The sequence below is a fragment of the Salvelinus namaycush genome, chromosome 16, assembly GCF_016432855.1.
Source record: "Salvelinus namaycush isolate Seneca chromosome 16, SaNama_1.0, whole genome shotgun sequence".
NCBI lineage: Eukaryota > Metazoa > Chordata > Actinopteri > Salmoniformes > Salmonidae > Salvelinus > Salvelinus namaycush.
The window spans coordinates 30,664,161-30,692,057 of NC_052322.1; the positions used below are offsets into that span (position 1 = coordinate 30,664,161).

General features: G+C 46.0%; 1 protein-coding gene across 1 annotated transcript in view; it reads left to right on the forward strand.

Annotated features, from left to right (window-relative positions):
• LOC120061626 (death-inducer obliterator 1-like) overlaps positions 1-19,096 on the forward strand; it is a 43,993-nt gene extending 24,897 nt beyond the window's left edge. Inside the window, exons 7-16 of the mRNA XM_039011528.1 lie at positions 6,127-6,625; positions 6,927-7,086; positions 7,297-7,413; positions 7,638-7,742; positions 7,952-8,105; positions 8,350-9,103; positions 9,893-10,046; positions 10,212-10,301; positions 10,406-10,601; positions 10,746-19,096. Of these exons, the coding sequence (XP_038867456.1) occupies positions 6,127-6,625; positions 6,927-7,086; positions 7,297-7,413; positions 7,638-7,742; positions 7,952-8,105; positions 8,350-9,103; positions 9,893-10,046; positions 10,212-10,301; positions 10,406-10,601; positions 10,746-18,676 (10,160 nt within the window). The 3' untranslated portion in view covers positions 18,677-19,096. The remainder of the gene's footprint in view (positions 1-6,126; positions 6,626-6,926; positions 7,087-7,296; positions 7,414-7,637; positions 7,743-7,951; positions 8,106-8,349; positions 9,104-9,892; positions 10,047-10,211; positions 10,302-10,405; positions 10,602-10,745) is intronic.
• The last annotated feature ends 8,801 nt before the right edge of the window (positions 19,097-27,897 follow it).

Sequence of the window (27,897 nt, forward strand, 5' to 3'; positions counted from 1 at the left end):
TAGACAGAAATAAGTGCCAGTACTCATTTTGGGTACCGGTACTGTTTATATTTAGGAGTAGGAGCTCCACAGTACTTTTGAGCTAATATTCTACAAGCGGAACAGGAGCTCAAGCAGTAGAACGTTTGAGGTGCCGGTACTTGTCTCATGTGAGCTCCTGCCCAAGTCAAGCACTGGTTACATAAGAGAGGAGGTCACTTAACGCAAAAACGAAAGGAGGATGTCTGGAATTCTTGGAGGGAGTTCCATTCTGGGTTGAGATCTGGTGAAAAACACACACCCTTTAAACCCCCTATGCTCTTTTGAGGCCCCTCTTTCAAAGTCACTGAGATCTCTTCTAGCCATGGTATCCAAATTAATGGTAAACTGGACATTTTTATACATGACCCAGGGTTTTCCATTAGCTGGCTTTTGGTCAATATATATATTTTTAAAGTGAATAAATAAAATTTGCACCGGCCAATTGTCCAGGAGAAGAAAAAATCCCATTGCGAAATAATTAATTGATAGAAATACCAGTCGATATAAATACATTTGACTGGTCATGCTTATCGGTCTATAGGTTAATTTCCATAATTTAGTGGAATAAATTGGCGCGTGTATGTTTTATTCGTGATTTAGGCTCTTATTTATCACAGATACAGAGTCTTTGAGTGTAACATCTGTCAGACAGCGTGAGTTGCATCTCAAACAGCAAATTCATAGGCAATGGAAAGCACGTTTCATCAGCGCATCACACACCACTTCGCAATGAGCTGGAGGCAGTATTCATTTTCAAAATAGATACTTAATTGTTTGAAACCTGAATGTTTTACTACATATTATGATCCATGTCTTACATTGCTTCAAAGTAGGCCTTGCCATAATCAGACCATATCTGTGGAGGCAATTATTTTATATCAACTTTCTTTCGTTGTCCACTAGCCAAAGGCCCAATCCTAGTCATATTAGCAACCCATGTTAATTGTTGCATATTAGATCTCCCCACTTTCGAAATTTCAAATGGATATTTTAATCTCTGTCACATGAAACCGCTCACATGCGCAGTGCACTTTTGACAAGTGTTTTCTCGCTAATTGCACTATGGAAAATACATTCACACATAGCCTACTGCCTTGCTGCATTGCTGCGCTTATCTAAACATTCTGATCTGTTAAATCAGACTCATTGCTTTTTAACGTTTATTTTATTTTACGTAGCCTAGGCATAATGGTTGTTTGAATTTGGGATCTGTCGTCCCACAACTGTCCCAGCGTCTGTTTGGAATAGGCTATTTCTTTCTCAACAAGCTGACCAATAGAATAGGTAAACGTTTCTACTATAGTAGATTGCCATAGGCTAGTGATTTTGCTGTTCGTTACCTGTCTTGTTGGCTGAGGAAAAGTACATTTTGGACAGTTATTCTAACATCTTCAAAGTGTGCATCAGAATTTGGTAACAGCACATAATTGTATCCTCAACTTGCATGTTCTGTTAATATGAATGACCATAATCTAAATGTGATTACTGTCATTCTGAGCACCATGAGTAGACGCCCTAATCAGGTTATGCGCCCAATGCATATCCGGTAAATTTCCTAATGGAAACCCTTACATGACCCTAAGCATGATGGGATGTTAATTGCTTAACTAACTCAGGAACCACACCTGTAGAAGCACCTGGTTTCAATATACACTATATATAAAAAAGTATGTGGACACCTCTTCAAATTAGTGGATTTGGCTATTTCAGCCACACCGTTGCTGGCAGGTATATAAAATCGAGCACACGCCCATGCAATCTCCATAGACAAACATTGTCAGTAGAATGGCCTTACTGAAGAGCTCAGTGACTTTCAACCTGGCACCGTCATAGGATGAAACCTTTCCAATAAATAAGTTCGCCCTGCTAGAGCTTCCCCGGTCAACTGTAAGTGCCATTATTGTGAAGTGGAAATGTCTAGGAGCAACAACGGCTCAGCCGTGAAGTGGTAGGCCACACACGCTTACAGAACAGGAGTGCTGAAGCGCATAGCAAGTCAAAAATTGTCTGTCCTCCGTTGCAACACTCACTGCTGAGTTCCAAACTGTCTCTGGAAGCAACATCACCCCCACAACAGTTCGTTGGGAGCTTCTTGATACGGGTTTTCATGGCTGAGCAGCTGCACACGAGCCTAAGATCATCATGCGCAATGCCAAGCGTCAGCTGGAGTGGTGTAAAGCTCGCCGCATTGGAATCTGGAGCAGTGGAAACACGTTCTCTGGAGTGATGGATCAATCTTCACCATATGGCAGTCTGACGGACAAGTCTGGGTTTGGCGGATGCCAGGAGAACGGTACCTGCCCGAATACATAGTGCCAACTGTAAAGTTTGGTGGAGGAGGAATAATGGTCTGGGACTGTTTGTCATGGTTTGGGCTAGGCCCCTTAGTTCCAGTGAAGGGAAATCTTAATGCTAAAGCATACAATGACATTCTAGATGATTCTGTGCTTCCAACTTTGTGGCAACCGTTTGGGTAAGGCCCTTTCCTGTTTCAGCATGACATTGCCCCCGTGCACAAAGCGAGGTCCATACAGAAGTGGTTTGTCAGGATCGGTGTGGAAGAACATGACTGGCCTGCACAGAGCCCTGACCTCAACCCCATCTAACACCTTTGGGATGAATTGGAATGCCGACTGCGAGCCAGGTCTAATCGTCCTACATCAGTGCCTGACCTCACTAATGCTCTTGTGGCTGAATGGAACCAAGTCCCTGCAGCAATATTCCAACATCTAGTGGAAAGCCTTCCTTGAAGAGTAGAGGCTGTTATAGCAGCAAAGGGGAGACAAACTCCATATTAATGCACATCATTTTGGAATGAGATGTTCGACGAGCAGGTGTCCACATACCTTTGGTCATGTAGTGTACTCTGTATCCCTCATGTTTCCTTTATTTTGGCTTTATCCTTTATTTTATTTACTCAAGTGTAAACTTGAGTTCGGCCTACTTCAGCTTCACAACATTACAGAGCATAAGATGTAAATGTGGACAACACATCTGACACCTTTGCATATCAACATACTGAGACTTTACACACTATTTGTTATTATGCGTTAGCATATTTTATTATGGAGTGGAGACTTTTTGTTTAGTTCAGAGCAGTGGAGCCTGGTGTCACTGGTTCATAGATATTAAGCACTTTAAAGCGTGACTGTCTTTAAAAAGCAACAAGTCCCTTTGAAAACGGCCTATGTGGCATCGATTCGAGTCAAACATTTATTCTAGTGTCCAAATTGACTACAAAGTGTAAATTGGATAATTCTGGTCATAAAGTCAGTCTCGTCTAAAACGGAGTTTGGAACAGCCGTGCTTCTCAACGGGTAAATTAAGGTTGGGTTTCGATATTACGATGTCCGTTTGCCCACTAACATGAGGTGAACTGCTGCTGTGATTGCTCTCTATCCGATAGCATAGACAGTGAGACAGACCTGCCCAACAGCTCAGACTTTAACATAAGGCAAGTCATCACGCATATTTGAACTTGAGAAATACTGCACCAAGCACCTTAGCGCAATTTTACATCTAACTATCTTAGATTCATTCTGGGGATTTTGAGGAAGTGAAATAAGCTTCTGCGTCTGCAGTGTCTCGTGGGGGACAAACATAATTTACCAAAAGCGGAATCGGTCAGGAAACAGTGATAATATCTCTTTTGCCAAGATAATCCATCCGCTTGACAGGTGTGGCATATCAAGAAGCTGATTAAACAGCATGGTCGTTACACAGGTGCGCCTTGTGCTGGGGACAATAAAAGGACACTCTAAAATGTGCAGTTTTGTCACACAAAACAATGCCACAGCTGTCTTGTTTTGAGGGAGCGTGCAATTAGCATGATGACTGCAGGAATGTCCACCAGAGCTGTTGCCAGAGAATTTAATGATAATTTCTCTAGCATAAATCGCCTCAAATTGTTTTAGAGAATTTGGCAGTGCATCCAACTGGCCTCACAACCGCAGACCACGTGTAACCACGCCAGCCCAGGACCTCCACATCTGGCTTCTTCACCTGCGGGTTCGTGCCATCCCAGGCCCACCCATGGCCGAGCCCCTGCCCAGTTATGTGAAATCCATAGATTGGGTCCTAATTTATTTATTTCAATTGACTGATTTCCTTCTATGAACTGTAACTCAGTAAAATCTTTGAAATTGTTGCATGTTGCGTTTGTTTGTTCAGTATAAATGGACAAAGGATGATAGTGCAACGATGCTTTTGGGAAAGCCAGCCCTGGTTATGTTAACGTGTGGTTGGGTGTTTAAATGCTAAAATTAACATGAACCTTCTTATGATGGTATAAAGGTCAGCCATTTTGATCAGAGAGTTGGTCATCCATGCTTAGCAAGCTAGCCGGCTAGTTTTAGAGGAATGATTCCATTATGATTCCATTCAAATTAACTGCCAATATGCCAACATTCCATTCAAACAATGCAGCCCCATACACTGGCTGAAATCAGTTAAGGATAGGACTTGGACAAGTTATAAATGCAACAAGTACTGATTGTATCATATAGCACTCAGCTTTCCAAGAACACAAAAATGGACACATTTATGATCTGTTTACATATATTTTAGAGGCTATTTATATGGAAAAAAGGTGTATAAAACCTGTATAAACTGTAGGCCTATTTATAATTATATTACAGTATTTTAGGTTACATTTTATTACACAATTTCTGATATCACATGCCTTACTTTAATTTTCCTGCATAAGTAAAATCAGGATTATGCCTCTACTGCCATTCGTTTTATTTAGACTGGTTTGGAATTCTCCCTGACCAATATGGCTGCCGTTTTTTACCCCATTATGGAACTTTGAGGGTTAATTAATTTAATTTAATAGGATCTCTATGGGTTTCCTACTCTTTTTAAATTTGTATTTTTAGATCATTTGAGTCATAAATCACAGTACTGCCCTGCTGTCATTGCACAGAAGAACAGAGGGGCCCTGGAATGACATTGGTTCAATCTTGTCGGCCTCTTTTAGTCAGGTAGTTTTGACAGTTATTTAGATGTACTTCTATTACATTGCAGTACAGATTTGATTTTCAATGTTTTAGCACAGGAAATTTTAGGTTTCCGAAATGGAGTCCCACTATCAGTCAGTTTACATGACGGTTGATCTATCACTCAACTGCTTTAACACCTAGGGTAAAAAATGGATACATGAATACAAGTGTATTATTGATATGTCTTTATTGTCCATTAAACAACAAAGATTATTATATTTTGCTGTCACAATACCAGCACCCAACTGCCTGAGACACACACACACACAGACGAGAGGCTGAACCGGTCACAGGGTCAGCTGCAGAGCATTGCCTGTGGAGAGGGTGTGATGCCAGCAACCCCCCAGTTATTTGATGTAAATGTATTTGCATTGTAGTTGTTTCAAATAGTATTTCAGTGGGCTATGAACAGTCCGTTCTTACTTTTTTAGCCAAATATTTTCGGTTTTTCGAGGGAATATATCCTGCCCTCTGCCCTTGCCTTACTGTTCTCAATCAAAAGACTTCACTTTAGCTGACAAGAAAATTCACAATTTTCCTACCTGGCATTTTACTAGCTGTAAAAGCAATGGCACAACATCACAAAGGGGAACACTTTTCTAGTAATGAATTGAGGAACAATTAAAGCCACACTGTACATACCATCAATGAGTGGGCCCCCAACAAAAACATAAACAATAGTGCAAATACATCACATTTTCCAATGCAGATACAGTTTTGTAGTGGTCAAGGAATAACATTCCATGAGATCAACATGACCTTTTATAACATTATTTGAAGCTGTACATCATTTGGCTACAGAGTCAAAGGTAATTGATTTTGGTAATTATTAGGTCGAACAAAGCTAATCTCATCACACTGTACATCTCAGCCTAAGAAAGACCATTTTGAAGCTGATTCATTGGTAGTGGTTAATCACATGCGTGCACTGTTCATACTTAATTAACTGGCAATAACACACATATACATATGTTAACATATTTACCTCATGGCTTATTACACTGACTTCCTATAACAATTTTTGTTGATTATATTCATAGCTACCAGATGCCATATTGATTTATCAGCACTGATTCAGTTCCCCTGTTATTCTATTTTTTAACAGCTGGAAAGGCCAGTGAGCAGGTAGAGGTTGAGATTGAGCCCATTTCTCCTCAGACACATTCTCCAGATAACTATCCCTCAGACATCATCACTGAGTCGTCCCTTCCTCTGGGAAGTGCTCCAGGAAAAACCAAGAGACCAGCAAACAGCTGCAGTGTCTCCAGGAAACCCTATGTCGATACATCCCCTGTCAAACAACCCAATCCCCCCAAATCCAGTCCCTCTCCGACCCCTGAGGCCCCAAGCACCTCAGCCTCCAGACACCACGAAACAGGGGCCCTGAGGATCGGCAAGACGTCCTTCACCATCCCCAAGAAGCAGCCTCAACCCCTCGTGACTCCCATTCTACCCTCACCTCCACCCCCCACCCCAATGAATGAAACTAGGACACTGCCCGTGTCCCCAGCCCCTATCGCCCCTTCCTCCAGACCCCCTCAGCCAGCCAACAACCAGGTCAGGCAGAGCATCCAACGCTCTCTCACCAACATCCTGTTCAAGAGGTGAATATAAGGAAAGAGATGACAAAATATACATGGTGGTTAGAAAAGTACACTCACACTCTCTCTCACACACACACACTGGATCACATTGATTGACAAAGAAATGATGGCTTAGTCTGAGAAGACACCCTATTCCCTATATAGTGCTCTAGTTTTGACCAGAGCCCATAGTTCTCATCAAAGGTAGTCCACTAAATAGGGGTAGCGTGCCATTTCGGACACACACATTGCTTGAGCTCTCTTTTAAATGTAGGGCAAAAATGTTATTAAAAGATTACTAATTACATTTTGATTTTATAAGGGTGTGCGACTGTGACGATTTGGAGAGGTCTGAGAGTGAAGTGGCGAAGCTGGTCACCAGCATCGAGACGGAGATGTTTAACATATTTAACAATACAGATAGCAAGTACATGAACAAGTACCGAACCATCATGTTCAACCTTAAAGACCCCAAAAATAAGGTTGGTCTAGACAGCAAAAAAAAACACATATGCCTTGTCATACAAAATAAATCCACATATTTAATTCTCTGCTATACAGCATTTCATTCAAAAAGTTATGAAAACAACTATTCGATGTAACAAATGTGCCCCTGTCTGACAAACTAGACTTGTAGTTCACCATGTGGTAGTACGCTTCATTGATTGTCTCTTATTTGGGTGGGTCTCCAGGGTTTGTTCTACAGCGTCATCCGTGGTGAGGTCAGTCCCTTCAGACTGGCCAGGATGAGCCAGCGGGACATGCAGGCCACAAAGGTCTCAGAGCCGAACAAAAAAGACACTCCAGAGGTACAGTATAATATAGCCTAAGCAGAAACTTAATCTAAGCCAAAAACGTAGAATAATAATTAACTAAAGAAGACCATTCGAGTTTTAATGTAGTGCACAATACTAAAATACAAAAAATGACATAAATAATAACATACAAAATTCACCATAATTCTTCACTGAGAACTATATTTATTATCCAAAACTTTACCAGTTGATTGAGATGTTGTCTGTGTGTATTGCAGGTCCGGGAGTCTGGTCCCAAAGCCGCATGTGTGCTGCCAAATCCAGCGCCTGAGCCAGTGAAGGTTGATCTACCTAGTCTTCCCTTTAGGCCAAGTAGACACATGGTATGTACAACATGTATAATATAACATGTATTGTCTACTCATACTGATGCAATACAATATCTAGGAAATTATATCGCCCTCAAAATGTGATCAGTTCATCTTCAAATGTAGCATACCTTTTAGATGAGCATATCAGTGTGTCTGTATCTGAGTGTGCATCTGTGTGTAACGTTTTAATAAATGAGTGTGTCATGATCCTCTTTTCTCAGGAACAGAAGAGCACTCTCTCTGCTGCCACTAAGGCCAGACCTAGCCAGTCGAACCAGAACAGCTCCGTCCCAGACATCCTCAGCTGCATGCTGAAAGACACAACTGCCGAGCACAGAGCTCACCTGTTTGACCTCAAGTGCAAGATCTGCACAGGTAAATAAAAACAGATAAAGTAAAATGACAGTGTACACACTACAACAACATCCAACGAACACCATAATATCATGTTGGCCTTCTGCACTGTATCAAACTATTTTAGTGAAGGGCAACAGTGTTGATATAAACCACAATCACTCCCAACGTCAAATTAATGATTTACTGAACTTCTATGGTGTTGAGTGTACTGATGCTGCTAACCAGTGTTTTGTGTGGGTTGGTATCTGTTTCTGCCCTTCAGGTCAGATAACAGTTGAGGGTGAGGAGGAGCCTGTACCCAAGAAGTCTAAACTCTCTGGGTCATCGTCATCCTCCACAAACCCAGACGAATGGAAAGACAGGCCGTCTCGGCCACCCTGGATGTATGCCAGAACAGATCCCAGAACAGAGGAGAGAGGATGGAGAACTCCAGCAGGAGATGAATCACCCCTCCTTGCACCCCCCGACTCCCCCACCATGGGTTCCCCTGCCTCCCCCCTAATGGAGGATGACTCTGTCTTAACCATCATGGAATCCCCCGCTTCACCCACAATGGAATCTCCCGCTTCTCCACCAATGGAATCTCCCGCCTCCCCCATTTTGGAATCCCCTGCCTCCCCTGTCATGGATTCTCCCGCCTTCCCCATTCTGGAAACCCGCAAAGCCAAGACACCGTCCAGAATGTATACCCCAGTCATGATTCCGGCTGTTTCTACGGTAACCATTACAAGGCGTGATCCCCGCACTGCTGGCAACCGTTCTGCTGTTATGTCTGGTGACCCCCACACCGCTGGCAACCGCACTCCTGCCATGGCAACTGTCGCCATGTCTACAGTCCCACCTCCACCAGTCTCTTATGTCCCTGCGAAACAGAGTGTTACTCTGAGCAAGACATTCATGCCCTTGCCACCACCCCCATCCCTGCCACCAATGCCAGCATTACCCAAATCTATCCTGATGAAGCCATCCTCCTCATCGTTCTATGGTTCTTCAGGATCCTCTTCATCCTCTTCAAGGTATCTCCTCTCAGCTTGCCACCATCACTACAAGTGATCCTTGATAAGAATGTGTTTTATGATAATTAGTTGTGGTGGTTAATTTCTTTACTATCAAATGAGGTGAGACAAACTTATCACACAAGTCAGAGTTATACTTAAACTAAATCTTTATTCACTTATTAATAAGGGAGTAGGTCAATACAACACACACATATAAAGTGAATCGGTTGAGTGCTCTGCGATACTGATGGCTGGTCGACGAATCACCCTCAGATGATTATTTGAGAGCCCCGACACAAAGGATACAAATAACTTTTATAGCAAAGATCCACCCCTTTTAGTCCACATGACAAACAACAGATGTGTGGAATAGGTCACAAGGTTAAGATTTGTATGAAAGATCTGCTGTAAAGACTGTTCTCATTGTGTAGAAACCATGGTCTGGCCCCGAGCCATCTTTCCCTGGTACCTTATAGAACAGAAACATTAACTCATGCTATGGAATGTGGTCTTGTTAGGTTTATCACCCAAAGCATCGTAAATCTTCTGTCAGTATTAAGCCCCCCAGAGGCCCACTTTCAGTTCACACAGACGCAATAGAGTTATAAGAACCCTCTTCTGTTGCATAAAACAACCATTTGATGCAATAACAGTATTATAACATAATCTTGTAATTTCCCTCACATAGTGCATGTTCATTTCAGTCAGAATATAAATCTTGTTTCCTCCTCTGTGCATGAGTTATATTTGATTTACAGCTGAGTGAATGGGCAGTAATGGACTCTAATTGTGATGATGTGTTTGCAGGGCTGTGAACTCCCACTCCCCTCAAGATGGGGAGACAACCCAGTTCCTGGCCAAGCAGGAAGTAGTGTGGAAGGGCTTCCTCAACATGATCAGCGTGGCCAAGTTCGTCACCAAGGGCTATCTGGTCTCCGGGCCTTCTGAATATCTCAAAGAGGTAACGAATATAACATATAACTTTGCTACCATGACCGCAAGAGAAAAAATAGGAGAGCATTGTCAAATATCTTTAGATTTGTTTATTTGTTTAAGACAATACCTTTCATAAACAACCTAGCAGTTTGGTCTATATGGATATTAACAAAACATTTATTTTGTTTAGGATCTGCCTGATACTATACAGCTTGGTGGAAGAATCATGCCTCAAACTGTGTGGGATTACATCGGGAGAGTGAAGACCTCTGTTACAAAGGCAAGCCCTCCCTATGTCATTATGAAAAAAACTATACAATTTAGATAGAAACACATACACAGACCCTGTCTCAATGATAAGAGATTATTGTTATTGGTCCACAGGAGCTGTGTGTGATCCGGTTCCACCCAGCGACAGAGGAGGAGGAGGTGGCCTATGTGTCTCTGTTCTCCTACTTCAGCAGCAGACGGCGCTTCGGGGTGGTGGCCAACAACAGCCGCAGCATTAAAGACATCTACCTCATCCCACTCAGTGCAAAGGAGTCCATTCCTTCCAAACTCCAACCCTTTGAAGGATCAGGTAAGAAAATGCTGTCATTTAGGCCAACATGTAGAAGGCTACACAGATGCCACACTGACATTTGAATGCGGGTATATATTTTTTTATGCTATTTTTTTTTTTTACATTCAAAACTAATCTCCCTACTCCCTGTTTATTTAACAGGCTTTGAGAAGAATCGCCCCAATCTTCTTTTGGGACTGGTTATTTGCCAGAAACCCAAACGTGCGGGAAGCTTGCCACAAGAGGTTGAAGAGAAGAGAGCCAAGATCCACATATCCAAAGACTCCAGAGATACTGGCCTCCCGAGACCCCCTACGCTGTATGGGTCTGACCCTAGGACGGAGGAATTCCTGCCCTACGACCCAGCGATGCCCATCATGTCCACCCCTCCTGGTTCCCCTCCTTCCACTGGATCCCCATCAGACTCCTCCTCCTCTGGCTCACTGACTATTCCATCACTTCTGTCCTCCATTAGAGCTGCTCTCCCTGCTTCTGCCCCACCCCCCACCACTAGCACATCCACCACTCCCCTGCAGACCATCCTGAAGTCACTGTTTGGGAAGGACTCTCATGCAGTCCCAGCAGTTGCAGCAGTGCCCCTTCCAACCACTCTGCTCCCTCCCCCAATGGTGGATCCGATAGTACAGCAGTACGGGCAGAAATCCAAAGTCAAAGAGATTGAGGAGGAGGAAAATGAATATGATCGACCATATGACCCGGAGGAGGAGTATGATCCAGCAATGGGCTATGGAAGGGTTGCCCCAATTAATATAGATAAAATGTTTGAGGCGAATGCTGCCACTCAGGCCACGTGTGCAGATGATGACGACGTGGCTTACGACCCTGAGGATGAGACTATCTTTGAGGATATGCACAATGATGGGGTCAGTGTAGCGAAAGTCCCAGCTCCAACTTCAGCTCCAGCTCCTACCCCAGTCCCAGCTCCAGTACAAGACCCAGTCCCAGATCCCAGTCCAGCCCCAGCCCCTCTGAGCCACCCCATTACTGGTGCTGTGATTGTGTCAGCCGCTACTCTGACTGAACAACAGCGAATGCTTGAGGATCTCAACAGGCAGATTGAGGAGCAGAAACGGCAGCTGAAGGAGCAGGAGGAGGCACTGCGTCAGCAGAGAGAGGCAGTGGGCATGTTCATGGCCCACTTCTCTGTTTCCGATGCCTTGATGTCTCCCCCTACTAAATCTGGGCTGTCTCACTTACAAACACAGCAGAGTGAAGGAGAGCAGTCTGAGGCAAATCCTTCAGTCAATCAAAGAGCTTTAAAAGGTATTTTGAAAACGGAGGAAACAGAAGTACCAATAAAACAAGAGATTAAGAGAGAGACCAAGACTGTACCTCTTTCAGTGTCAAGAAATGTGGAAATGCCCAATGCATCACCAAAGCGGGTTAAAGAGATTAAAAAGGAAAATATTCAGGCAACAGACAATTCAGATCCTGAAGCTGGTGAGATCCAGGACTCTGATGTAGCTTACGACCCAGAGGATGACACTATCTTTGATGAGCTGAAAGACACAAATGGAGAAGAAAAGGCGAAAACCTCAACTCGATCAGATTCAGCAAGGCGTTCTGAGCGGTCTCGTGACTCCTCAGTGTCTAGCTCGTGTCGTGGTGCATCGCGCAATGACACTCCTGATAGGAGGCGTAAGCGTAGCAGCCAACCAGATACTCACTCACCGAAAAGACGGGACCGTAAAGTCAGGGACCGACACGAAAGCCCTCCTCGTAGATCTGGCCACCGGTCCCCTGGACACTCTGATAGGCGAAGGGAAAGACACAGACGGGGTGAGAGGAGCCGACCATATCACAGAGGTCGTCACCACTCTGAGCGCCCAGGCCGTCATATCCCTCATAAAGAGCGTACTTCTCGACGCAGCTCTGGTAGCCATAGAAGATCCCCATCTTCACCAAGACAAAAACAAGATTCTGGCTCTAGGGGACTCTCAAAGGGTCAAAGGGAGACTTCCCCTCCAGTGTGGGATGACTCAAAGGGCCCAGAGGCTCCTGAAGACATGGGTCCTACAAGTCCAGCTCCAGCACTGGTCATGGAGGCTAATGACTCACCTCAGCCCCCTCTTGAAAGACAGGACATTGATGAACCACTGTGTGATCGTTGTGATTCTGGAGGTCCACCACAGGGAGAGATTGAGGACACAGGCCGTCAAATGCCCCATGAGAATCCCACTCCCCAGAAGCCTGCGGATCAACAACCTTCTCAAAGCTTGCTGGGATCACCATCAAAAGGGCCCAACAACGAGCAAGGCCCCAACATCCAGCTTCAAGACAATAGGGATAGGCCCTCTCAACTGGAACTACTAGAGCAATGCAGTGTACAGAGCCCATCAGACATTATGAGAGAAAAACAGTTTTCCTCACAAGGTCCTCCCCACATGGCCTCTCCTAATAACCAGGGTGAGCGGTCCAGCAGTTTAGAGAGGAGAGATCCTGATATTAGGGAGGGAAGGAGAAACCAAGGGCCTGATATGATGGGACCCGGGCCAAACATGAGGGGTGAAAGGAGAGGGCCGCAAATGAGGCATCCAAGTCCAAATATCAGAGGTCCAGATCCAGAACCAGACATGAGGGGTGAAAGGAGCGAGCCACAAATGATGCATCCAAGTCCAAATATCAGAGGTCCAGAACCAGACATGAGAAGTCCAGATATGAGAGAGGACCACTTCTCACCAACAACTTACTTTGGAGGAAAGAGATCACCATCGCCCCATTTTAATAGTCCAAGGATCCCCTTATCTGTTCCAAGAGGAAATTTTAAGGATCAACGGGGAGCACCTTGTCCTGGTTTCCGCCCCAGGGGTCCTCGTACCTCAAGGTGGATGCCACCACGGTCCCGGTTTGATGGTCCACATAATCCGCTAGTAGTAAGACCTCTAGAGCTGCTCGGAAAACAAAGAGGCACCAACCAGAATCATGACAATGGAGGTGAGCCTATTCAACCAGAAATAAAGGAGCAACACATTGCACAGAGCCCATCGGACATTATGAGAGAGAACCAGTTTTCCTCACAAGGTCCTCCCCACATGGCCTCTCCAAGCAACCACGGTGAGCGGTCCAGCAGTTTAGAGAGGAGAGATCCCGATATGAGGGAGGGACGAAGACACCAAGGCCCAGACATCAGAAGTCCAGATATGATAGAACCTGGGCCAGACATGAGGTGGCCAGGGCCAGACATGTGGGATGATAGAAGGGGTCCAGGGCCAGACATTAAAGGGCCAAGGCCAGACATGAGGGGTGATAGGAGAGGGCCAGACATGTGGGATGCTAGAAGGGGTCCAGGGCCAGACATGAGGGGTGATGGGAGAGGGCCAGACATGTGGGGTGATAGAAGGGGTCCAGGGCCAGACTTGAGGGGTGATGGGAGAGGGCCAGACATGTGGGATGATAGAAGGGGTCCAGGGCCAGACATGCAAGGTTCAGGGCCAGAGATGGGGTATCCAGGGCCAATCATACGAGGTCTAGGGCCAGACATGCGAGATCCAGGGCCAGACATGAGGGGGGATAGGAGAGGGCCAGAACCTGACATGAGGGGTGATAGGAGAGGGCCAGAGCCGGACATGAGGGGTGATAGGAGAGGGCCAGAGCCCGACATGAGGGGTGATAGGAGAGGGCCAGAGCCCGACTTGAGGGGTGATAGGAGAGGGCCAGAGCCCGACATGAGGGGTAATAGGAGAGGGCCAGAGCCCGACATGAGGGGTGATAGGAGAGGGCCAGACATATGGGATGATGGAAGAGGTCCAGGACCAGACATGACAGCTCCTGAAATGCCAGCCCCAGATCCAGATATGAGAAGTCCAGACATGAGAGTGGACCACTTCACACCAACAGCTAACTTTGGAGGACAGAGACCAACATCGACTCATTTCAGCAGTCCAAGGATGATCTCACCTGTTCACAGAGGACATTTTGAGGATCAAAGGGGAGTACATCGTCCTGGTTTCCGCCCCAGGGGTCCTCGTCCTTCGAGGTTCAACCAGCCCAGAGGCTCATATCCAGGGCACTTCCCAGGGGGGCAACCACGGTTCTGTTTCGATGGTCGACAGGGAGTGGTAAGACCTGCTCATGCCTCGCTGGTAACACCAAGGGAGCACAGTATACAGAGCCCATCAGAAATTCTGATAGAAACCCAGATACCCTCACAAGGTCCTCCCCACATGGCTTCTCCAAACAACAAGGGGGAGCGGTCCAGCAGTTTAGAGAGGAGAGATCCTGATATTGGGGAGGAAAGGAGAAACCCAGGGTCAGACATCAGAGGTCCAGATATGATGGGACCAGGGCCTGACATGAGGGGTGATAGGAGAGGACCAGGGCAAGACATGAGGGGTGATAGGAGAGGACCAGGGCCAGACATGAGGGGTGATAGGAGAGGGCCAGGGCCAGACATGAGGGATGAAAGGAGAGGGCCAGATATGATGGGACCAGGGCCAGACATGAGGGGTGATAGAAGGCCAGGGCCAGACATGAGAGATTCAGGGCCAGACATGAGAGATTCAGGGCCAGACATGAGAGATTCAGGGCCAGACATGAGAGATTCAGGGCCAGACATTAGAGATTCGGAGCCAGACATGAGAGATTCAGGGCCAGACATTAGAGATTCGGAGCCAAACATCAGAGGGCCAGGTCTAGTGCCAGACACAAGGGGTGATGGGAGAGGGCCAGGGACAGACATGAGGGGTGATGGGAGAGGTCCAGGGCCAGACATGAGGAGTGATGGGAGAGGTCCAGGGCCAGACATGAGGGGTGATGGGAGAGGTCCAGGGCCAGACATGAGGGGTGATGGGAGAGGTCCAGGGCCAGACATGAGGGGTGATGGGAGAGGGCCAGACATGAGAGATCCAGGGCTAGACACAAGGGGTGATAGGAGAGGTCCAGGGCCAGACATGAGAGGTCCAGGGCCAGACATGAGGTGTGATAGGGGAGGTCCAGGGCCAGACATGAGAAATCCAGGGCCAGACATCAGAGGGCCAGACACAAGGGGTGATAGGAGAGGTCCAGGGCTAGACATGAGGGGTCCAGGGCCAGACACAAGGGGTGACAGGAGAGGTCCAGGGCCAGACATGAGGGGTCCAGGGCCAGACGTGAGGGGTGATAGGGGAGGTCCAGGGCCAGACATGAGGGTTCTAGGGCCAGATATGAGGGGTCCAGGGCCAGACGTGAGGGGTGATAGGGGAGGTCCAGGGCCAGACATGAGGGTTCTAGGGCCAGATATGAGGGGTCCAGGGCCAGACGTGAGGGGTGATAGGGGAGGTCCAGGGCCAGACATGAGGGGTGATAGGAGAGGGCAAGGGTCAAACATGAGGGGTGATAGGAGAGGGCCAGACATGAGAGATCCAGGGCCAGACACAAGGGGTGAAAGGAGAAGGCCAGACATGAGAGATCCAGGTCTAGGGCGAGACACAAGGGATGACAGGAGATGGCCAGGGCCAGACATCAGAGGGCCAGGTCTAGGGCCAGACACAAGGGGTGATAGGAGAGGGCCAGACATCAGAGGTCCAAGGACAGATATGAGGGGTGATAAAAGAGATCCAGGGCCAGACATGAGAGATCCAGGGCCAGACATGCAGGGTCCAGGGCCAGACATGCAGGGTCCAGGGTCAGACATGAGAGATCCAGGGCCAGACATGCAGGGTCCAGGGCCAGACATGAGAGATCCAGGGCCAGACATGCAGGGTCCAGGGCCAGACATGAGAACTCCAGAGCCAGACATCAGAGGGCCAGGTCTAGGGCCAGACACAAGGGGTTATAGGAGAGGGCCAGGGCCAGACATGCGGGGTCCAGGGCCAGACATGTGGGGTGATAGGAGAGGGCCAGGGCCAGACATGAGGGTTGATAGGAGAGGACCAGGGCCAGGCATTAGGGGTCTAGAGTCAGATATCAAAGGACCAGGTCTAGGGCCAGACACAAGGGGTGATAGGAGAGGGCCAGGGCTAGACATGAGGGGTAATCGGAGAGGGCCAGGGCCAGACATGAGGGGTCTAGGGCCAGGCATGAGACGGCCAGGGCCAGACACAAGGGGTGATAGGAGAGGGCCAGGGTCAGAGATGAGGGGTCCAGGACTAGACATGAGAGATCAAGAGCCAGACATCAGAGAGCCAGGTCTAGGGCCAGACACAAGGGTTGATAGGAGAGGGACGGGTCCAGACATGAGAGGGACATGGCCCGAAACAAGGGGTGATAGGAGAGGGCCAGGGAAAGACTTGAGGGGTCTAGGGCCAGACATGAGAAGGTCAGGGCCAGACACAAGGAGTGATAGGAGAGGGCCAGGTCAAGACATGAGGGGTCCAGGACCAGACACAAGAGATCAAGAGCCAGACATCAGAGAGCCAGGTCTAGGGCCAGACAAAAGGGGTGATAAGAGAGGGCCAGACTTGAGGGGTCTAGAGCCAGACATGAGAGGGCCAGGGCCAGACACAAGGAGTGATAGGAGAGGGCCAGAGCCAGACATTTGGGGTCCAGGACCAGACACGAGAGATCAAGAGCCAGACATCAGAGGGCCAGGTCTATGGCCAGATACAAGGAGTGATAGGAGAGGGCCAAACATGAGAGATCCAGGGCCAGACAAGAGGGTGGTTAGGAGAGGGTCAGCGCCAGAAATGGAAGTTCCAGGGCCTGAAACAAGGGGTGATAGGAGAGTGCCAGGGACAGACATGAGGGGTCCAGGACCAGACACGAGAGAGCAAGAGCCCGACATCAGAGGGCAGGGTTTAGGGCCAGAGAAGAGGGGTGATAGGAGAGGGCCAGGGCCAGATATGAGGGGTGATAGGAGAGGGCCAGACATGTGGGATGATAGGAGAGGGTCTTCACCAAACATGAGGGGTCCAGGGCCGGACATGAGCGGTGCAGGACCAGACATGTGGGATGAGGGTAGAGGGCCAGATATGAGAGGTCCAGGGCCAGACAAGAGGGGTGATAGGAGAGGGCCGGGGTCAGACATGAGAGGGCCAGATATGAGGGGTGATAGGAGATGGTCAGGGCCAGACATGAGCGGTGCAGGACCAGACATGTGGGATGAGAGTACAGGGCCAGATATGAGAGGTCCAGGGCCAGACACAAGGGGTGATGGGAGATGGTCAGGGCCAGACATGAGGGGTGAAAGGAGAGGGCCAAACATGAGAGATCCAGGGCCTGACACGAGGGGTCCAGGGTTAGACATGGGTCAAGAAATGCGAGCCCAAGATCCAGACATGAGAAGTCCAGATATAAGAGGAGATCACTTCACAACAACAACAAATCATTTTGGAGGATCAAGGGGAGTACAAAGTCCTGGTTTCCATGGCCCCAGGGGTCCTCGTCCCTCGAGGTTCAACCAGCTCAGAGGCTCATCTCGAGGGTATTTCCCAGACAATGGGGGGCAGCCACGGTTTGACGGTCCACGGCTAGTGGTAAGACCGTTGAGGCCTAAAGGAGGTTTACTCCCCACTCCCCCGGAGGGTCTCATGAGTTTGCCGAACAACAGCCCGGATGCTTTTAGAGAAGACCATTGGCGGAACAGTCAGTCGCCTGATACGAGGAGAACAAGCCTACCCATAGAAGACTGTGAAATGAGAAACTATGGAGACAGAGAAAACAACTCTGAAGAACGTGGCCGTGGTGTTAACCCCCGAGACAGGGTTAACTTCCACGGCACAGCGCCCTGCTTGTCCCAGGAGAGGCAGTTGCCTGAGGACAATGGGAGAGAGCGGGGTGGCAGTCATGGAAGACAGTGGGACAGGGGGACAGGTAGGCTTGTGAGTAGGGAGAGAGAAAGGGTTAGAGGGAGTGAAGTAGACAGGCCCAGAGAGGAGGTAGATGAAAAGCAAAAGACACCCATAGAAAAGGACAGAGACATTGGCAGAGCCACAAGCAGAGAAGGAGAGGCAAACAGAGGAGGTGTTAGTCTGCACAACCGTTCACTCTCAAAAGACAATGACCGAGACATTTTAAAGGATGGAAGTGGAAAGAAAGAAGAACAAATGGAGGGAAAGGGTAAAACGGTTGAATTAACAGAAACGCCGCAGGTAGACACGCCGCAGGTAGACACGCCCCAGGTAGACACGCCCCAGGAGAGCAAAGGGCCTGTTTGACTGGAGACTACTGTTCACAGAAATGCATGGACTAAGTTTGAAGTTGGTTCAGTTCATAATGTACTACGTAGTCGTTTTCACTACATTATTAAACACCTTTAACTTTTTGAATGTCATGACTGAACGTACCTTGTTTCATTCAATTTAGTTTTAAAATTGTACAAATTATGTGCTTTTCAGAATTTCCAGATTAAAACTCATGTCATGTCAAACATAATAGATATGTACATTGTGTTTATGGATATTTTTTGGTATTTTTTTTTTTTATAAGTCCAAACCTATTGAGCCATACTGCTGTCATCTATTCACTGGTTAGAAAAAGCCTTCATGTTGGATCATCTCATGATAATTATGTTTTAGAATAAACTTTTTTTTTTTACTCTGTTTTAATTTGTTGAACCGAGGCCAATAAAAACAGTAAAGGAATGATCATACTTGCATTTAATTTGAACCACAATCAATTATCAGCTTTGTCTGATAGACATTTTGCCTAATAATTTAAGTATGCATATGTTTGAGTTCTGCTTGCAATGCAAATTGATTGAATATTAGAATTATTGTGTGGCCTATGCATAATCAAAAGGTCCTGCCATATTATCTTTGGTCAAGCCTTGGGGCATTATTAACCTAAACTCAGGCCCACAGTGAAAGCACTTTCTCAGTTATGAGTTTATCTACTCAGCTCTGTGCTGTAGTTTAATTCCAACTCTTGCTCCTGTAGTTGATGCTTTGGGGGTCTTTGCGCCCCATTTAAAAATGACATGAAATTACACATACATGGACCCCAATAACTACGGTAAACTAATCAATCAATCAAATGTATATTTATAAAGCCCTTTTTACATCAGCCGATGTCACAAAGTGCTGTAGAGAAACCTAGCCTAAAACCCCAAACAGCAAGAAATGCAGATGTAGAAGCACGGTGGCTACGAAAAACTCCCTAGAAAGGCCGGAACCTAGGAAGAAACCTAGAGAGGAACCAGGCTCTGAGGGGTGGCCAGTCCTCTTCTGACTGTGCCCGGTGGAGATTATAACAGAACATGGCCAAGATGTTCAAACGTTCATAGATAACCAGCAGGGTCAAATAATAATAATCACAGTGGTCATCACAAAGCAGTCATCAAGCCAGGTAGTCCTGAGGCATGGTCCTACGGCTCAGGTCCTGAGAGAGAAAGAAGGAGGAGAAAGAGAGAATTAGAGGGAGCATGCTTAAATTCACACAGGACACAGGATAAGACAGGAGAAATACCCTAGATAAAACAGACTGACCCTGGCCCCCTGACACAAACTATTGCAGTATAAATACTGGAGGCTGAGACAGGAGGGGTCGGGAGACACTGAGGCCCTGTCCGACGATACCACCGGACAGGGCCAAACAGGCAGGATATAACCCCACCCACTTTGCCAAAGCACAGCCCCCACATCACTAGAGGGATATCTTCAACCACCAACCTACTACCCTGAAACAAGGCCGAGTATAGCCCACGACTACATGGCTATCATCTGCTGCTACATACAGTGCCTTCGGAAAGTATTCAGACCCCTTGACTTTTTCCACATTTTGTTACGTTACAGCCATATTCTAAAATGGATTTAAAAAATAATCCTCAGCAATCTACACACAATACCCCATAATGACAAAGCGGAAAAAGTTTTGGCAGAAATTTTTGCAAATGTATTAAAAAGAAAAAACAGATACCTTATTTACATAAGTATTCAGACACATGAGCCTTGAAATTGAGCTCAGGTGCATCCTGTTTCCATTGATCATCCTTGAGATGTTTCTACAACTTGATTAGAGTCCACCTGTGGTAAATTCAATTGATTGGACATGATTTGGAAAGACACACACCTGTCTATATAAGGTCCCACAGTTGACAGTGCATGTCAGAAAAAACCAAGCCATGATGCTGAAGGAATTGTCCGTAGAGCTCCGAGAAAGGATTGTGTCTAGGCACAGATCTGGGGAAGGGTACCAAAAAATTCTGCAGCATTGAAGGTCCCCAAGAACACAGTGGCCTCCATTATTAAATGGAAGAAGTTTGAAACCACCAAGACTCTTCCTAGAGCTGGCCGCCTGGCCAAACTGAGCAATTGGGAGAGAAGGGCCTTAGTCAGGGAGGTGATCAAGAACCCGATCCCTCTGACAGAGCTCTAGTGTTCCTCTGTGGAGATGGGAGAACCTTCCAGAAGGACAACCATCTCTGCAGCACTCCACTAATCAGGTCTTTATGGTAGAGTGGCCAGATGGAAGCCACTCCTCAGTAAAAGGCACATGACAGCCCGCTTGGAGTTTGCCAGAAATGTACTTAAAGACTCTCAGACCATGAGAAACAATATTCTCTGGTCTGATGAAACCAAGATTTAACTCTTTGGCCTAATGGCCAAGCGTTACGTCTGGAAGAAACCTGGCACCATCCCTAAGGTGAAGCATGGTGGTGATGGCAGCATCATGCTATGGGGATGTTTTTCAGCGGCAGGGACTGGAAGACTAGTCAGGATTGAGGCAAAGATTAATGGAACAAAGTACAGAGATCCTTGATGAAAACCTGCTCCAGAGCACTCAGGACCTCAGACTGGGGTGAAGGTTCACCTTCCAACAGGACAACAACCCTAAGCACACAGCCAAGACAACGCAGGAGGGGCTTTGGGACAAGTCTCTGAATGTCCTTGAGTGGCCCAGCCAGAGCCTGGACTTAGACCCGATCGAACATCTCTAGAGAGACCTGAAAATAGCTGTGTAGCAACGCTCCCCATCCAACATGACAGAGCTTGAGGATCTGCAGAGAAGATTGGGAGAAACTCCTCAAGTACAGATGTGCCAAGCTTGTAGCATCATACCCAAGAAGATGCAATGCTATAATCACTGCCAAAGGTGCTTCAACACAGTACTGAGTAAAGGGTCTGAATACTTGTGTAAATGTGCTATTTCTGTTTTTAGTTCATTAGCAAAAATGTCTTAACCTGTTTTTACTTTGTCATTATGGGGTATTGTGTGTAGATTTATGAGGAAGGAAAAACGTATCAATTTTAGAAAAAGGCTGTAACATAACAAACTGTGGAAAAGGTCAAGGGGTCTGAATTATTTCTGAAGGCACTGTACATGTATCAGTCCCTGAGAAAACACTCAGATCCATATAGGGTCCATGTATCTGCCCAACCAACAGGCCTACTGCACGTGTTAAAAGTATACAGTCATAGAGCTCGCCAGCTTGTCGTCCTAAAAGAGTTACCTCTTGTTCGTTCAGCCATTCCTATGGGGGAAATTAATGGAGAAATAGAATGGAGTTTTGGGATAAACGCTGAAAATAAGGTTCGTAGATCTTTTGCGTTTTGTTCTATGGGATAATATCAGTCAGTTAACATGACCTTTATGAATTATGAAGCCTTTATATGCTTTTTATGATTGCAAAAATGCTTCAAAATTCGTTGTTAGCTGATGAAGATTCTCATAGAACAAAACGTATAAGATCTCCTACGCCTGTGTGAACCATGTTTTCAGCATTTATCCCAAAACTCCGTTCTAATTCTCCATTCATTTCCCTCATAGGAATGGCTGAATGAACCAGAGGTAACTAATTTACCACAGACCTTACTTTTGCCTTTAATCCAAAAATCACAACAAAAAAAAAGTAATTTCTCCATAGGCTTTGGCTAACGAGCAATGGCGGAGTTAAGTGCCTACAAAAAGATGTCATTACTATTGCTCTCTATTGGTTAAAAGCGTAGAGTGAAATAGTAATGCCGTCTTTTTGTCAGACGTAACGCACTAACTCCGCCATGGTTCCACCCTATTCTTTCCCTAATAATTTTCCCCATAGAGCAGTCAAACAGGGAAATGGTTCCAATAGATTTTCCACCATTCATTTTTCCCATAGGGAATTTCAGAAACACTTAAAATAAGGGCTGTGTTTTGTGTAGGCTTACACTGGCATGACGTTTTGATAACCATGTAACTCTTTCTCGGACAAGGTGACTTCTCGGACAAGGTGACTTAGGGAAAAAAACGAGCTCCGACTGGGGGGAAAAACGGTCATCCAACTTGAAATTCCAACCCGGGTACTCGGGCCTCTTTCTAGAACTCCGACTTCCGACCTGAAGATTCACTGACTTCATGATTTGTTCGAATTTTTCTGAGTTCCCAGTTATTTTGAACGGAATGGCTGAACCAGAGGTAACTAATTTCCGGGTTTTAGGACTACAACATAGATGTTCTCATTGATATATCTGTGACTACAAGCTGTCGAGCTCTATGTCGAAAGATGGAGTTTAGATGGCAAATAGATATGGCTAGATGGTATACACATACGGACGGAACTGCTTATTTTTTTATTTTTTTTGTCATTTGGGGAGAATTGTAGGATTTTAACCAACCCTACCCCAAACCATTTTCCTAACCATAACCAAATTCTCCTAACCTACTACGTTAATTATCCTAACCTGCTGCGTAAGTTCTCCTAACCTGCCATGAAAAGTAAATTCTGTCCGTAGCTGTATACCATCTAGTCTTGACCGGTTAAAAGGCCTGGTGACTGGTTGAACCACAGCTAGAACTACGTTAGGTTGAACAGGTGGATTGGAAAGCTGAATTATTTAGCACTAGAGGTAATTGTCACATAAGCAAATACACTGAACAAAAATCTACATTTAACATGCAACAATTTCTAAGATTTTACTGAATTACAGTTCATATAAGGAAATCAGTCAATTTAAATAAATTCATTAGGCCCTAATCTATGGATTTCACATGACTGGAAATACAGATATGTGACATTTTCAGCTTCCAGGAATTGTGTACAGAGCCTTGCGACATGGGGCTATGCATTATCATGCTGAAACATGAGGTGATGGTGGCAGATGAATGGCACGACAATGGGCCTCAGGATCTCGTCACGGTATCTCTGTGCATTCAAATTGCCATCGATAAAATGCATTTGTGTTCGGTGTCCATAGCTTATGCCTGCCCATAACATAACCCAATTCCGCCACCACCATGGGGCACTCTGTTCACAACATCAGCAAACCGGTCGCCCACACAACCCCATACACGCTGTCTGCCATCTGCCCGGTACAGTTGAAACCACACTTCTCTAGCATGCTAGTGGCCATCGAAGGTGAGCATTTGCCCACTGAAGTCGGTTACGACGCCGAACGCAGACAGGTCAAGACCCTGGTGAGGACGACGAGCATGCAGATTAGCTTCCCTGAGACTGTTTCTGAGAGTTTGTGCAGAAAATCTTTGGTTGTGCAAACCCAGTTTCATCAGCTGTCCGGGTGGCTGGTCACAGACCATCCCGCAGGTGAAGAAGCCTGATGTGGAGGCCCTGGGCTGGCGTCGTTACATGTGGTCTGTGGTTGTGAGGCCGGTTGGACGTACAGCTATATTTTCAAAAACTAAGTTGGATGCGGCTTATGGTAGAGAAATTCAATTATCTGGCAACAGCTCTGGTGTACATTCCTGCAGTCAGCATGTCAATTGCACGTTCCCTCAAAACATGAGACATCTCTGGCATTGGGTTGTATGACAAAACTGCACATTTTAGAATGGCCTTTTATTGTCTCCAGCACAAGGTGCACCTATGTAATGATCATGCTGTTTAATCAGCTACTTGATTATTCCACACCTGTCTGGTGGATTGATTATCTTGGGAAAGGATAAATGCTCACTAACAGGGATGTAAACATATTTGTGCAATTTCTTTTTGATAAATAAGCTTTTTGTGAGTCTGTACATTTCTGGGATCTTTTATTTCAGCTCATGAAACATGGGACCAACACATTTAGCTTAATTTTTTAATTTAACATTTATTTAATTAGGCAAGTCAGTTAAGAACAAACCAAACCCTAAACCGGATGACTCTGGGCCAATTGTGTGCCGCCCTGTGGGACTCCCAATCACGGCCGGTTGTGATATAGCCTGGAATCAAACCAGGGTCTGTAGTGACGCCTCTACCACTGAGATGCAGTGCCTTATTAGACTGCTGCGCCACTTATTTTCGTTCAGTATAATTAACATCGTTGAATGTTTGATTTACTAGCATTTGACGATGGGAGCAGTCAAGCAAGTTACCAAATCTCCAAAAAATATTTTAGAACAACTTTCATGGACACTGACAGCAGAGGCTCTGTTTTTGGGCCAATGAAAATGCCTGACGTCAGTTGCCACCCAAGTTATTTTCTAATCACGTTCGTTCTCTGGTCTGTCTGTCAAAGTCGGTTGGTAAAATTCTAAACACGAGCCCGTTTTAAGACGACGATTTTGATAATTTAATGAACTTCTAATTGAAGACTATTTTAAATACAAATATATCCATCTATTCAGGTAGTTATCAAATGTTTAATTGAGACAATTGTAAGGGTGGTGACTTTTCAGTCAGTGAATGATGGAAAAGTTTCTGGCTACAGTAACTAACTTTAACTAGCTAACATTAGCTAGCTAACATTACCGCATATTTGTACGTTTACTCTTAAGTTGACTAAATAGTACAATTTCAAATAGCTATTTAGTTGGATAGCTAGCTGTATTCCACATTTCAGTAAGAATAAGTGTAGCTCGTTAGCTGTATTTTTATTTAACTAGGCAAGTCGGTTAAGAACAAATAATTATTTACAATGACGGTCTAGGAACAGTGGGTTAATTGCCTTGTTCAACAGATTTTCACCATGCCAGCTCGGGGATTCGATCTAGCAACCTTTCGGTTTCTGGCCCAACGCTCTAACCACTAAGCTACCTGCCGTGTGGAGTGAGATGACATAGAGTAGCTGGATTGTAACGTTAGCGCAGTTTAGATTGAGACGCGTGAGCTGAATTGATCGATAAGAGCGGGAAAGGTATCTTGCTAGTTAGCCAGAGATCAGCCCATTGATTTAGCTAACGTTATAGACCTCGGTAACAGACAGATACATAGATATGTTGAACATGAAACTAGTGTTCTTGTTCTAAGCTGACATTAAGCATATGTTTCTCTCAACAGGATGTCGATGTCCGTGGCATGTAAAACCATTAATGTGTCACCTGCTTGTAAAACCATTCATGTGTCACCTGCATTGGGGCAGTACAACCCAGATTCTGTCGAGGTGATCATGAGCCAAAACGGGTGTGTTCCAAATGATCAAAGCCAGATTTTAGGCACTGAGCTCAACCTGATGGAGATGACAGAAGTGGAGTACACCCACCTTCAGCACATAATCCAGTCACACATGGAGGCACAAGCGGCTGGTCCAGAGGGATCTGGAGATGCCCGTTTCAACACTACCGTATTCACCGTGGAAAACTCTGCACCCCAACCTACAAACTGCGAAGCAGAATACCCAGCCAAGTCTCCCCCGAACACTCCACCTGATGCTATGTCAACTTCAACTGATGAGCAGCAGTACATTCTCGGCAGCTTGAACCAGGGTGGACAGGTTGACATCAAGGAAATTAAAATGGTATTGGTCAGTGACGGGAACGTTATACCTGGAGAACGGACCCCCACCACTTGCGGTGAAGTCCCCGGCTCCGTTTTGGCTAAAGTCAGGAGTGCAGTGGATGCGACCCAAGAACGTGGCTTGGAAGCATACAACAACGGTAGCACACAGCTATTGTCCAGGCCCAACCCACCCGCCCGAGTTCGCTTGGAGAAGAGGTTCAACTGCGCCCCCTGTGACATCTCCAGACAACAGGACGTGCAATCAGCAGCTCTTAGCAAGTACGTTTTATCCCTACATTTTGAGTGACGATAATGTAGGCCTATACTAGCCAGACTTTGTTTACAGCTGTAAATTCTCTACTACAGTACTAAAAACACATTGTCAAAGAAGTACTGAGTTACTCAACATTTGTCTTTCTTTTACAGTTTTTTGACAATGCTTCATCAATCTAATGAGGCGCAAGAAGCAGCAATGCATCCACAACCACAGAAGTGGGTGAGGTCAGATCGGGGCAATCCTATTGAGCTGTCATACCCATATGGTAGCATGTTCAACCCCATCGCTGGCGCCCGTCAAGTATGAGCAACATACTACTGATGTTACTAATTCATAAAAATGTAATTGTTTTATATTGTTACAAGGAAGGGATTCAGTGCTATGTTTTGACAAGTCTTCTATTCTTAGGGATATGGGAATGTCCCTCATATGCTTGACCCCAATAAGCATCAAGGGTTGATCATTCCAAAGAACTTCACATTCAGCTATCGGCAAGACAAGATGCCTGACAACGTTCCATGCGTCAACAGCCCCAACCCAACAGAGGAGAAAGTTTGGGTGAAGGTGGAAGGTATGTATGTTCGCTGTTCAGCTTGATTTGGAGGGCACTCATAACAAAACGTAATGTTCAGTCTTTCTCCAGCTTAGTTTGTCTCATTTGTTTCTTTTCCAAATTCTGCATGCTTCTCATGGCTATGTCATGTACTGTAGTATTGCTGAACATAACATCCAACTCTTTTTGTTGTTGTTGTAACTCTTAACACCCTCTTTATCTCTTTCAGATGATGCTGTGGCGAAGCCTGCTAAACGCGGTAGGACCCGTGGAACATGTGCTGTCAAGACCTCTGGCGTTGTCACAGACTCAGTGGAGGGAAGAGCAACTGGAGGAGCAGGCGCAAAAAAGAGAGGAGGGCCGCCAGTGGAAAGTAGCCAGCGCAGAGAGAGACACAACAGCAAGGAGCGGGATCGCAGGTAATCAGACCCACACTTGTGCTTACACTTGTTAGGTTTTAATTATCAGAGTAAGAACTTGACGGACACTATGAAAGCTTAGACCAGGTTTATTCTTCCCAAAGGATCGAACAGCTGAATCGACAAAAAACATGTTTACAATAGTGGTGGTATATGTACCCCACTTTGGGTGGAGTCTCCTCCTTCTCGCTAAACATAGTTTCCTGCCTAGCAATAAAGATACAAAGTGATACGGGCAATAAACGTTTCCTCTTCCCTTAATCTTACCTGACCTCGCCCCCTTATCCACAGCTCTCTCCCTTTATCAGTACTGCCACATGCGATTGTTTCCCCTGCACTCATCACATTCTAAGCTTAATTGCACCCACCATAACCCTTCCTCCTACAAATAACCATTAACTCCTGGGTTAGACCCTCGACTATGGCAGCCCTCATGTCTCTAGCATAACTAATGATTCATAATATTCAACCTTTTTAGAAATCCGAACCCATCACACTTATACTCAGACACACAAACTGTTGCTCGTTTTACTCTCTTGGGCACGTGTTATTACTTTTGC